This window comes from Coregonus clupeaformis, chromosome 17 (assembly GCF_020615455.1).
Source record: "Coregonus clupeaformis isolate EN_2021a chromosome 17, ASM2061545v1, whole genome shotgun sequence".
Taxonomy (NCBI): domain Eukaryota; kingdom Metazoa; phylum Chordata; class Actinopteri; order Salmoniformes; family Salmonidae; genus Coregonus; species Coregonus clupeaformis.
The window spans coordinates 22,302,668-22,316,256 of NC_059208.1; the positions used below are offsets into that span (position 1 = coordinate 22,302,668).

Here is a 13,589-nt window from a genome sequence, read left to right on the forward strand (position 1 = left end):
AAGTTGGTTATCAGTATATTTTTTATACTAGGAAATTGTCAAGTTACAAGAACTCACCTCATATAACAAGATATGCTGATTCAACAGTATGGACACGAACATGGCCATAAATCTAAATATACTGTATATTGTTATGCTGGAACAAAATCACCAGCAAAAGTTAATACCTATTTGAATTCAGTCCAACAGGGGACGGCATTTAGCCGAGACTTTGAGGATGTATAGCCTATAGCCAGGCCAACTACTCAGATTGAGTTGAGCGCCTCCTGCTCTGCGCTACGCTACCGCCAGACAGACACACATTATTCCATTCAGTCAGTTGGCTTGTCTGACGCTAAAGAGCAAGTCTACTACAACCTCTCCTCTCTCGGGATATGTTTTGAGAGAAAGAGCGTTGTTTCTGTACAGCAAAAGAAAACGTGTGTATCTTGGTAATTTTGAATGCGCTTGGAGAAAGTTAGATTTACTATTTTCTTGCAAAAACGTGGACACAATGTGACAATGTTGACCAATAGACTGGGTTATCCATGACGGATTGGTAAAGAACTGGACAGTAATCAAGGAAAAGGGGACTTAAAAATGGGGAAACTTCAGTCCAAACATGGTAAGATATATCTCTTATAAACATTTGTATTTGAATATTCCATACTGATTGATGATTGATGAATATTTTGTACACATTGTAACGAATTTCTCGTTTGTATTTCCATGTGTGCTGGGATCTAAAGTGGGTAAACGCAGAGAGAACCCTGAAGGTGAGAATAAACCTCTATCAGCATTTAGAAATAAGGCATTAAACCTTGTTTTAAACGTTACATTATCTTATTATCTAGACACAGTTGGTATCATTGATATTAATTATAATTTCCCCCCGATTTCTAGGAGACAGTTTTGTTGTGAACGCGTTCCTCCGAAGAGGGATGGAAGAATGCGGGAGGTACTGCGCCTCGGATCACAAACTGAAGAACAATCAGGTAAGAAACGAAACACTTGTATTTTACACCGTTAAAAAATATATTTTTCAATGTGCTTTCTTGGATAAAATGATACAAAAAAGTAATAAGAATTTGGCTAATGATGATAATTATTTGGATACTGAAAATAATGCTAAAAATAATAATTTGATAAAATTCTATGATAATTTAAATACATTACTCTTAACACGGGTTGTTGTAAAATTGGGCTATGGTCAACCTTGAGAAGTTTGTAGTTTCAAATTGCCCAAATTAGATGGTCCATAGATGGTCTACAGTTGGGATCAATTATGATTACAAGTTCCTCTAATGCTGCCCCAAGAGGACAAATCAATTAACTCCTTCATGATTCAAACATCGTTTGGGGACTAGCCCTTCCTTAAAATGCAACTTATTCATATGAAAGATTTAATGTTCAAATTAAGATTTGTATCCACAATTTTGAGGTTGTTTTCTAGCATTTATTTTGTTGATGTTTGCGCATCAGTTTTTCCCTCCCAGAAACGTGTACAGTTTTGTAAAGCATGGCATATAGAAAGAGTTGGTAACTGAAGGGGAAATCTTGCACTACTTAATTTAGAAAAGGACGCTGACTGGGGTGTGGTCTCAGTCTGTCTGGCAGTTCAAGGTTGTCAGAAGTGCAGTGTTGTATAATCCCTTTCCCTCTACCTGCAGATTAAATGCTCTCTACCACACACTAACAGGAAAACACTAATTGTGATCTACAGTCATTAAGTAAGCGTTCAAAGGCCTTTGCAAAGACATGTTGATGTGTGTGAAGTTGCAGATTGTTGTCGGGGAGGTAAACGCCTGACTGAGCTGCATATTAGACAGGTTATAACATCCTGGCTGGGCTGCATATTAGACAGGTTATAACATCCTGGCTGGGCTGCATATTAGACAGGTTATAACATCCTGGCTGGGCTGCATGTTGGAGAGGTTATAACAGCCTGACTGGGCTGCATATTGAAGAGGTTATAACATCCTGGCTGGGCTGCATGTTGGAGAGGTTATAACAGCCTGACTGGGCTGCATATTGAAGAGGTTATAACAGCCTGACTGGGCTGCATATTGAAGAGGTTATAACAGCCTGCCTGGGCTGCATATTGAAGAGGTTATAACAGCCTGACTGGACTGCATATTGAAGAGGTTATAACAGCCTGACTGGACTGCATATTGAAGAGGTTATAACAGCCTTAAAGGGGCAATCTGCAGTTGCTACATCCATTTTTTGATTTATAAATGAATGATATGTACCCATTGATTCTTGAAGAATATAAGTTCTAAATGCGTCATGAGCTTAGTTCAACTATCGTACCCCATCAGAACCCAAAATATAAACTCCAATGTTTGTCAACAAAGTAAATGTAAACAAACCGTGTATAGCCTCAAAACATGGTTAAAACTATAGTTTCAATAAAAGGGATGGTCAGTCCTTGCATCCATAGCTCTGTCTATGAATTTGAGAGTGGTTAAATTTCTCCAACCCCATCCCTCAGCTTTTTAGCGAAACCGTGGCGGGGAGTACGCTTTGTTATTGTTTCAACTGCTGATTGCCGCTTTAAGCCCTCTGGGTAGGTTTGTCTGTGTCTTATTCTCAATGGCTCCTATTATAGTCAGGTTTAGCTCCCAGCGGGCAGCCCCCTCTCTCTCTGTCTCCATGACATAACATTACATCACTTCAATTAGCATGTCATGTTTAGGGGTGCGACGGGCACAGAGCCTTCAGACCAGTGCCCTGGTCAAAAGTAGTGCACTATAAGGGAATAGGGTGCCATTTGGGACTGAGCCATTCAGACAGAAATTATGAGCAGTTGGTTCACTCAGAGGTAGTGACGTGGGTCCCGTTAAGGTGGGTGGCTATAAGGCTGTCATGTCTGTAATACTGCAGGAGATGGATCGTATCAGAGGGTTATTACCGCCCACTCATGGCAAATTAAAAGACAATTTTCCTCCACTTCACAGGAATTCCAGCACACACTCCCCCCTAAGGGTGAAAACCACCACCACACACACACACACACACACACACACACACACACACACACACACACACACACACATACCACCAAACAGCTCAGGCTGGGATGTTATTAGGCTTTAGGAGGTGGGTTGGTCCCACTCAAATCAAATCTAATTTTATTTGTCACATGCTTCGTAGACAACAGACTAATAGTGAAATTCTTACTTACGGATCCTTTTCCAACAATGCAGAGTTAAAGATAAAAAATAAAATAAAATATAAAGACAGTGATAGTGGGGCCTCCCGAGTGGCGTAGCGGAAGTAGGAAATAACATGGCTATATACAGGGAGTACCAGTACTGAGTTGATGTGCAGGTGTATGAGATAATTGAGGTAGCTATGTACTGTACGTAGGGGTAAAGTGACTAGCAGCAGCGTGTGAAAGTGTGTGTGTGTGTGTGTGTGTGTGAATGTGTGTGTGGCGTCAGTATGCGTGTGTGGGAATATGGGGAAAAGGAAAGGAAAGGAAAGGGGTATACCTAGTCAGCTGCACAGCTGAATGCATTCAACCCAAATGTGTCTTCCGCATTTAACCCGATCCCTCTGAATCAGTGGGGTGTGAGTGTGTGGGTAGAGTCCAGTGTGTGTGCATAGAGTCAGTGTAGAGAGTGACCCAAAAATTGGTCAGTCTGGGTAGCCATTTGATTAGCTATTTAGCGGTCTTGTTTAGAAACTTATGGCTTGGGGGTAGAAGCTGTTCCGGATCCTGTTGGTTCCAGACTTGTTGTATTGGTACCGCTTGGTAGCAGAGAGAACAGTCTGTGGCTTGGGTGGCTGGAGGCTTTGAAAAAAAGCAGTTTTGGTATGGCAAGCAGTGGCCATACCAAGCGGTGATGCAGCCAGCAGTGGCCATACCAAGCGGTGATGCAGCCAGCAGTGGCCATACCAAGCGGTGATGCAGCCAGCAGTGGCCATACCAAGCGGTGATGCAGCCAGCAGTGGCCATACCAAGCGGTGATGCAGCCAGTCAAGATGCTCTCGATGTTGCAGGTGTATAACTTTTTGAGGATCTGAGGGCCTATGCTAAATTTTTTCAGAGGTGTTGTCGTGCCCTCTTCACAACTGTCTTGGTGTGTTTGGACCATGATAGTTTATTGGTGCTGTGGACACCGAGGAACTTGAAACTCTCGACCCATTCAACTACAGCCCCGTCAATGTGAATGGGGGTGTGCTCTGCCCTCCTTTTCCTGTAGTCCACAATCAGCTCCTTTATCTTGCTCACATTGAGGGAGAGGTTGTTGTCCTGGCACCACACTGCCAGGTCTCTCTCCTCCCCATAGGCTGTCTCATTGCTGTCGGTGATCAGGCCTACCACTGTTGTGTCATCTGCAAACTTGATGGTGTTGGAGTCATGTGAGCCCACGCAGTCGTGGGTGAACAGGGAGTACAGGAGGGGACTAAGCATGCACCCCTGAGGGGCCCCTGTGTTGTGGGTCAGTGTGGCGGATGTGTTGTTGCCTACCCTCACCACATCGGGGCAGCCCATCAGGAAATCCAGGATCCAGTTGCAGAGGGAGGTGTTCAGTCCCAAGGTCCTTAGCTTAGTGATGAGCTTCGAGGGCACTATGGTGTTGAATGCTAAGCTGTCAATGAACAGCATTCTCACGTAGGTATTCTTTTTGTCCACTCTCCATTCAACTAAAGTATCCCGTCCGGCCAAGATTTATTTTGCGTCACTATTTTGCAGGGTATGTTAGAGGATCAGTCACACTCATAGAACATGGTAAATATCGGTTTTAATCTCATCTAGCCAATACTTGTGTTTCCTTGTCACGATCGTCTAAGGAAGCGGACCAAGGCGCAGCGTGTTGAGCGAACATGTTGACTTTATTAAATTAAAGCAACCACGAAACAACAAAACAAATGACGATACGTGAAGTCCTCTGTGACACTGACAGAACATGGAACAAAAACCCACAACCACAAGGTGAAAACACACAGTTTAAATATGGCTCCCAATCAGAGATAACGAGCCGACAGCTGACACTCGTTACCTCCGATTGGGAGTCATTTGAACAACCAAATACAACACACCCAAAGACAACCAACCAAAACACAACAAAACGAACACACCCTGGCTCAACATACAAAGTCCCGGAGCCAGAGCGTGACAGTACCCCCCCCTAAAGGCGCGGACTGCGACCGCGCCTCAAAAACCCCAAACAGGGGAGGGCTGGGTGGGTGTTGCTCCTCGGAGGCGGCTCCGGCTCCGGGCTTGACCACCACCCTTCCTCAATCCCCCCGTAGCGCCCCCGGTCCGATCCGACCCAGCTGGTAGGATCTGGACTGACGACGCGTACCCCTGGCTTGGCGCGTGAGGCAGAAACGGACCGGACCTGGCTGACGATACGCACCCTAGGCTTGATGCGTGGAGCCGGAACGGGCCTCACCAGGCTGACGACTCGCATCCCTGGCTTGGTGCGAGTAGCAGGAATGGGCTGGATCAGGCTGACGGCTCGCACCCTTGGCTTGGTGCGAGTAGCAGGGACGAGCTGAACCAGGCTGACGACTCGCACCCTTGGCTTGGTGCGAGTAGCAGGAACGGGCTGGACCAGGCCGACGACTCGCACCCCTGGCTTGGTGCGAGTAGCAGGAACGGGCTGGACCAGGCTGACGACTCGCACCCTTGGCTTGGTGCGAGTGGCAGGAACAGGCCGGGTCGGGCTGGCGACGCGCACCGTAGACTTGGTGCGGGTGGCAGGAACAGGCCGGACCGGGCTGGCGACGCGCACCGTAGGTTTGGTGCGAGGAGCAGGAACAGGCCGGGCAGGGCTGTCGACGCACACCGTAGACTTGGTGCGTAGAGCAGGAACAGGCCGGGCAGGGCTGTCGACGCACACCGTAGACTTGGTGCGTAGAGCAGGAACAGGCCGGGCAGGGCTGTCGACGCACACCGTAGACTTGATGCGTAGAGCAGGAACAGGCCGGGCAGGGCTGTCGACGCACACCGTAGACTTGATGCGTAGAGCAGGAACAGGCCGGGCAGGGCTGTCGACGCACACCGTAGACTTGGTGCGTAGAGCAGGAACAGGCCGGGCTGGGCTGGCGACGCACACCGTAGGTTTGGCGCGTGGAGCAGGAACAGGCCGGGCAGGGCTGGCGACGCACACCGTAGACATGGTGCGTGGAGCAGGAACAGGCCGGACAGGGCTGGCGACGCACCCCGTAGGCTTGGTGCGTGGAGCAGGGACAGGCCGGGCAGGGCTGTCGACGCACACCGTAGACTTGATGCGTAGAGCAGGAACAGGCCGGACCGTACTGGGAACACACACCACTGGCTTTAAACGGGGATCAGGAACGGGCCGGACCGGACTGGTAACACACATCAGTCTCTCACGCCGTGCCACAACAACTTCCCTCCCTCTACTCGCCAATGGCTCCCGTAATCCGGTAGCCTTCTCTCCACGTCTCCCTGTGGCAGCCTCCTGCTGCCCAGCCGCCCAAGCCATGTGCCCCCCCCAAAAAACTTTTTGGGGTTGCCTCTCGTCCATCCGACGATGGCCCTGCTGACGCCGTTGCTCCTCTCCTGCCAGGTTCTCCCCCTTCATCGCCCTCCGGTACCGGACGGCCTCCTCCTGCGTAATATGTCCCCAGCCGAGGAGGACATCCACCAGCGTTCTCTCCTGCGGGTGTTCCTGTATACGCTGCTTGGTCCTTTTGTGGTGGGTTTTTCTGTCACGATCGTCTAAGGAAGCGGACCAAGGCGCAGCGTGTTGAGCGAACATGTTGACTTTATTAAATTAAAGCAACCACGAAACAACAAAACAAATGACGATACGTGAAGTCCTCTGTGACACTGACAGAACATGGAACAAAAACCCACAACCACAAGGTGAAAACACACAGTTTAAATATGGCTCCCAATCAGAGATAACGAGCCGACAGCTGACACTCGTTACCTCCGATTGGGAGTCATTTGAACAACCAAATACAACACACCCAAAGACAACCAACCAAAACACAACAAAACGAACACACCCTGGCTCAACATACAAAGTCCCGGAGCCAGAGCGTGACATTCCTGTTGACTTTGAATTTGCTCTGTGTAGGGAGTGGATGAATTTGGTGTAGAGTGATTCAATGCAATTGGGTTATTGCATAGTTATGGCATAGCTTGGTTATCCTGGACATAGAACCATAGATCTCATTACCCAGCCTTTCACTAGGCTGTAGGATTAATACCCAGCCTTTCACTAGGCTGTAGGATTAATACCCAACCTTTCACTAGGCTGTAAGATTAATACCCAACCTTTCACTAGGCTGTAAGATTAATACCCAGCCTTTCACTAGGCTGTAGGATTAATACCCAGCCTTTCACTAGGCTGTAGGATTAATACCCAGCCTTTCACTAGGCTGTAAGATTAATACCCAGCCTTTCACTAGGCTGTAAGATTAATACCCAACCTTTCACTAGGCTGTAGGATTAATACCCAACCTTTCACTAGGCTGTAAGATTAATACCCAGCCTTTCACTAGGCTGTAGGATTAATACCCAGCCTTTCACTAGGCTGTAGGATTAATACCCAGCCTTTCACTAGGCTGTAAGATTAATACCCAGCCTTTCACTAGGCTGTAAGATTAATACCCAACCTTTCACTAGGCTGTAGGATTAATACCCAACCTTTCACTAGGCTGTAGGATTAATACCCAACCTTTCACTAGGCTGTAGGATTAATACCCAACTTTTCACTAGGCTCTGTATGATTAATACCCAGCCTTTCACTAGGCTATAAGATTAATACCCAACCTTTCACTAGGCTGTAAGATTAATACCCAACCTTTCACTAGGCTGTAAGATTAATACCCAACCTTTCACTAGGCTGTAGGATTAATACCCAACCTTTCACTAGGCTGTAAGATTAATACCCAGCCTTTCACTAGGCTGTAAAATTAATACCCAGCCTTTCACTAGGCTGTAGGATGTGTTGGTAGAGTACAGGGAAAATAATCACAATGGAAGGTTGGAGCCCACACATTGTTTCCATTAGTTTTTGAACGTTCTAGCCGGAGTTACACAATGATTCCTCTCACATTATTGGGTGATGCTGTGTGGTTTTGTTTTTAGTTGTACTGTAAGTCGTGACAAAACAACAAAATACAGTCAGAGGTCTTGAAGGTTGGGCAACATTCCGTCCTACTCCCTCTCCTCTCAGAGCCCCTCTCCCTCCATCCCCCAGGAGAGAGGGAGTAGAGGGATTGAGAAAGAGAGGGGTAGAGGGGTGAGGGCTCCCTGGCTACAGTGATATCAGAACCCTTTTATAACTCTGCTCAGCTCTTTGAAGTTGAGGCCAGACAGCTAAGGAATCCCACTCCCCTCTAGCCTCCTAGCCTCCTAGTCTCTGACAATGGGGAGGGGAGAGGTGAAGGGGAGAGCCAAACAACAAGCATTTGGCTAGCCTGCTAGCTTCTACAAACCCATTCTGGAACCATAAGCCTTTTACAGTGGGGGAAAAAAGTATTTAGTCAGCCACCAATTGTGCAAGTTCTCCCACTTAAAAAGATGAGAGAGGCCTGTAATTTTCATCATAGGTAAACGTCAACTATGACAGACAAAATGAGGAAAAAAATCCAGAAAATTACATTGTAGGATTTTTAATGAATTTATTTGCTAATTATGGTGGAAAATAAGTATTTGGTCAATAACAAAAGTTTCACAATACTTTGTTATATACCCTTTGTTGGCAATGACACAGGTCAAACGTTTTCTGTAAGTCTTCACAAGGTTTTCACACACTGTTGCTGGTATTTTGTCCCATACCTCCATGCAGATCTCCTCTAGAGCAGTGATGTTTTGGGGCTGTCGCTGGGCATCACAGACTTTCAACTCCCTCCAAAGATTTTCTATGGGGTTGAGATCTGGAGACTGGCTAGGCCACTCCAGGACCTTGAAATGCTTCTTATGAAGCCACTCCTTCGTTGCCCGGGCGGTGTGTTTGGGATCATTGTCATGCTGAAAGACCCAGCCACGTTTCATCTTCAATGCCCTTGCTGATGGAAGGAGGTTTTCACTCAAAATCTCATGTTACATGGCCCCATTCATTCTTTCCTTTACACGGATCAGTCGTCCTGGTCCCTTTGCAGAAAAACAGCCCCAAAGCATGATGTTTCCACCCCCATGCTTCACAGTAGGTATGGTGTTCTTTGGATGCAACTCAGCATTCTTTGTCCTCCAAACACGACGAGTTGAGTTTTTACCAAAAAGCTATATTTTGGTTTCATCTGACCATATGACATTCTCCCAATCCTCTTCTGGATTATCCAAATGCACTCTAGCAAACTTCAGACGGGCCTGGACAAGCAGGGGGACACGTCTGGCACTGCAGGATTTGAGCCCCTGGCGGCATAGTGTGTTACTGATGGTAGGCTTTGTTACTTTGGTCCCAGCTCTCTGCAGGTCATTCACTAGGTCCCCCCGTGTGGTTCTGGGATTTTTGCTCACCGTTCTTGTGATCATTTTGACCCCATGGGGTGAGATCTTGCGTGGAGCCCCAGATCGAGGGAGATTATCAGTGGTCTTGTATGTCTTCCATTTCCTAATAATTGCTCCCACAGTTGATTTCTTCAAACCAAGCTGCTTACCTATTGCAGATTCAGTCTTCCCAGCCTGGTGCAGGTCTACAATTTTGTTTCAGGTGTCCTTTGACAGCTCTTTGGTCTTGGCCATAGTGGAGTTTGGAGTGTGACTGTTTGAGGTTGTGGACAGGTGTCTTTTATACTGATAACAAGTTCAAACAGGTGCCATTAATACAGGTAACGAGTGGAGGACAGAGGAGCCTCTTAAAGAAGAAGTTACAGGTCTGTGAGAGCCAGAAATCTTGCTTGTTTGTAGGTGACCAAATACTTATTTTCCACCATAAATTGCAAATAAATTCATTAAAAATCCTACAATGTGATTTTCTGGATTTTTTTCTCTCAATTTGTCTGTCATAGTTGACGTGTACCTATGATGAAAATTACAGGCCTCTCTCATCTTTTTAAGTGGGAGAACTTGCACAATTGGTGGCTGACTAAATACTTTTTTCCCCCACTGTATATGTCTGTCTGTCTGTCTGTCCCCTTGTCTGTCTGTCCCGCTGTCCCTCTGTCCCACTGTCCCCCTGTCTGTCTCTCCCTGTGTCGCTCCCTCTGTCTGTCCCTCTGTCTGTCTGTCTGTCTGTTTGTCTGTCCCCCATAATAATAACAACTCATCAACCTGGTCAATCCAGTCTGAGTGAGAACTATATGATCAAAATTGATATCTGGCCATGCTTCTGTTGAATCAGTGGATGGGTAGAATAAGTGATTAGAAGAGAGGATGGTTCAGTGTTTATCCAACCATGCCTTTATTAATCTTGGTTAACTCAGAACTAAAATCTGGCGTAATTTGTTCAGATGCTTGATTATGTGTGTAGTCTTTCCACGTCTGCCACGAGAGATTACAACTCTATTGAATCCCTAAGATTATCCTCCCGGTTGTTCAATGTGCTATCATTGACCATTTTGGCCTGATTATTTTATATTAACGTTTGACCACCACCACTGTAGCCATTGTAAGAAACATGCACAACTAAGATTCTGATTGCTATAGATCATTTTCAATTTGTTCATCAAACATAACATAACTACAGAGCACTTCACCCAACATATTATACGTAGTACTTGGCTAAACCAGTACTACAATCATATTGACTTGGTAAGTACAAACTGTATTCACAAGACACAGGTATTCAGATTCAAAAACAGAAACTAGTATCTTTAATAATACTCCTGGTGGTTAAATATAATAAATTAATGACTTGTAATGTGTCCTAAATAGTAAACAAGCTATTCATTAGGGTTTACGATGGCAACATAAACACACATGTCTAAGTGTTGATTGTGTAGCAGGCTACAGGTCAGGGAGGGTTTTAGATGGCTCTCAGCCCTAGAAACATAATTGTCCTCTCCTCCCCAGGCTTCAGTGGAGGGGAAGAAAGAGGATTGTGATGCAGCATGATGACTTGGCCCTACGCAGGCAGACAAGAGCTTGACGCTTCGTTGCAGGTGTTCAAGACAAGTCATACCTGTCTAGGCACCTCGCATACTGGGGAAATAGCACTAGAGGCCAGATCAAAGTGACCGGTACATTTGAGAGCCAAACTAAGAGCAGTGAGTGAGTACAGTAGACTCCCCTTCAAAGTTACCCTCCCCACACTCTTTTGGCTGTGTCCCAAATGGCACACTAGTACCTTCATAGTACACTACTTTTGACCAGAGCCCTATGGAACCCTGTAGTTATCCAGCTAGGTCTCTGTACATTCACCAACCCTGTAGTTATCTAGCTAGGTATCTGTACATTCACCAACCCTGTAGTTATCTAGCTAGGTCTCTGTACATTCACCAACCCTGTAGTTATCTAGCTAGGTCTCTGTACATTCACCAGCCCTGTAGTTATCTAGCTAGGTCTCTGTACATTCACCAACCCTGTAGTTATCTAGCTAGGTCTCTTTACATTCACCAACCCTGTAGTTATCCAGCTTGGTTTCTGTACATTCACCAACCCTGTAGTTATCCAGCTTGGTTTCTGTACATTCACCAACCCTGTAGTTATCCAGCTAGGTCTCTGTACATTCACCAGGCGGTGGGACAGAGAGCTCTGTGAAGGTTCACTGTACCTTATTCACCCCTGGAAACATCAACAGTGTCAACACACACACACACACACACACACACACGCACAGAAGCATGCACGCAAGCACGCTAAGACACACACACACCTTTGGACTACTTCTTAGGGACATGGTCGGATACCAAAATAACAACATACCTATTCATCTTTTCAACATGGTCTTTGTGCCAGATTCCCAGAGCTCTAACCCCATTAAGAGGCAGCGTGTCAACACTAAGCTCTAACCCCATTAAAGATGCACTATGCACAATTGGCCCAGCGTCGTCCGGGTTAGGGGAGGGTTTGGCCGGCTGGGATTTCCTTGTCCCATCGTGCTCTAGTGACTCCTTGTGGCGGGCCGGGCACCTGCAAGCTGACAACGATCGCCAGCTGGATAGTGTTTCCTCCGACACATTGGCAGGGTCATGTTTCAGAGGACGCATGGCTCTCGACCTTCGCCTCTCCCGAGTCCGTAGGGACGTTGCAGCGATGGGACAAGAATGTAACTACCAATTGGATATCATGAAATTGGGGAGAAAAAAACAAAACATAAGAAAGATGCACTATGCAGAAATCGCTCCGCCATTTCCTAGTTGCTAAAATTCTAATTGTTCGCCTGATTTCTGTTCATGTGACAAAACAAGCAGGTATAGTGTAGAGAATCATTGTACCATCTAAACCAAAATCTAAACCGAAGTAAAGGACGCACAAACGAAAGTTAAGAACGGGAAGCATAGAAATAGCACACATAGAACAGATCTAGCACTTCTTAGGCTTGCTTTCAATGAGAATGACAGATCTATAACACACATTTCTATGTGAATTTGGTCGGGTCGGCCAAAAAGTTACATATTGCAGCTTTAAGAGGCAGTGTGTCAACACTTTGAAGCAGCGTACAAAGACCATTATTACTCAACTTGAAAGGTGGAGAATGGCAAAATTCCAAATGACACCCTATTCCCTTGATAGTGCACTACTTTTGACAAGGGCCCATTGATTTTCATAGGGCTCTGGTCAAAAGTAGTGCACTATACAGGGAATAGGGTGCCATATGGGATGCAAACAATATCTCACTTTGGGGATGAGGCAGTTAGGGATTACTTTCAGTATTCAGGATGTGCCAATATGGGAAAAAGATCATAGATAGCTTAGATATACTTTTATACTCTCATTGAAGATGTGAAGATGTACTGTAATCACAGGATAGGATACAGTGCAGGATCGAGAGTGTGGTTTGTTCTTTGTAATTGAATTAGGAATAAGTCTATGGGTTAACTTTGATTTATTTTTTCGTTGGTTTGCAAAAAATCTGTATGTGGTACAAGTCTGTTTTTATTTGCAGGTTACCTGGTCAGGTATAAATACTGCTTTGTTGTTTCCTTTTTGGCTTCAATCATTTTTTTATTTTTTTTATTTTTTATTTCATCTTTTTTTAACCAGGTAAGCCAGTTGAGAACAAGTTCTCATTTAAAACTGCGACCTGGCCAAGATAAAGCAAAGCAGTGCGATAAAAACAACAACAACACAGAGTTACATATGGGGTAAACAAAACGTACAGTCAATAACACAACAGAAAATATATATAGTGTGTGCAAATGTAGTAAGTTATGGAGGTAAGGCAATAAATAGGCTATAGTGCAAAATAGTTACAATTAGTATTAACACTGGAATGATAGATGTGCAAATAGAGATACTGGGGTGCAAATGAGCAAAATAAATAACAATATAGGGATGAGGTAGTTGGGCGGGCTAATTTCAGATGGGCTGTGTACAGGTGCAGTGATCGGTAAGGTGCTCTGACAACTGATGCTTAAAGTTAGTGAGGGAGATAAGTGTCTCCAGCTTCAGAGATTTTTGCAATTTGTTCCAGTCATTGGCAGCAGAGAACTGGAAGGAATGGCGGCCAAAGGAGGTGTTGGCTTTGGGGATGACCAGTGAGATATACCTGCTGGAGCGCATACTACGG

The 13,589-nt window shown here is 45.6% G+C and overlaps 1 protein-coding gene across 1 annotated transcript in view; it reads left to right on the forward strand.

The window, feature by feature from the left end:
• Window positions 1-299: 299 nt before the first annotated feature.
• The window catches only part of LOC121542602 (protein naked cuticle homolog 2), a 78,972-nt gene continuing 65,682 nt past the window's right edge, over window positions 300-13,589 (forward strand). The window contains exons 1-3 of the mRNA XM_041852029.2: window positions 300-604; window positions 729-755; window positions 883-974. Of these exons, the coding sequence (XP_041707963.1) occupies window positions 580-604; window positions 729-755; window positions 883-974 (144 nt within the window). The 5' untranslated portion in view covers window positions 300-579. The remainder of the gene's footprint in view (window positions 605-728; window positions 756-882; window positions 975-13,589) is intronic.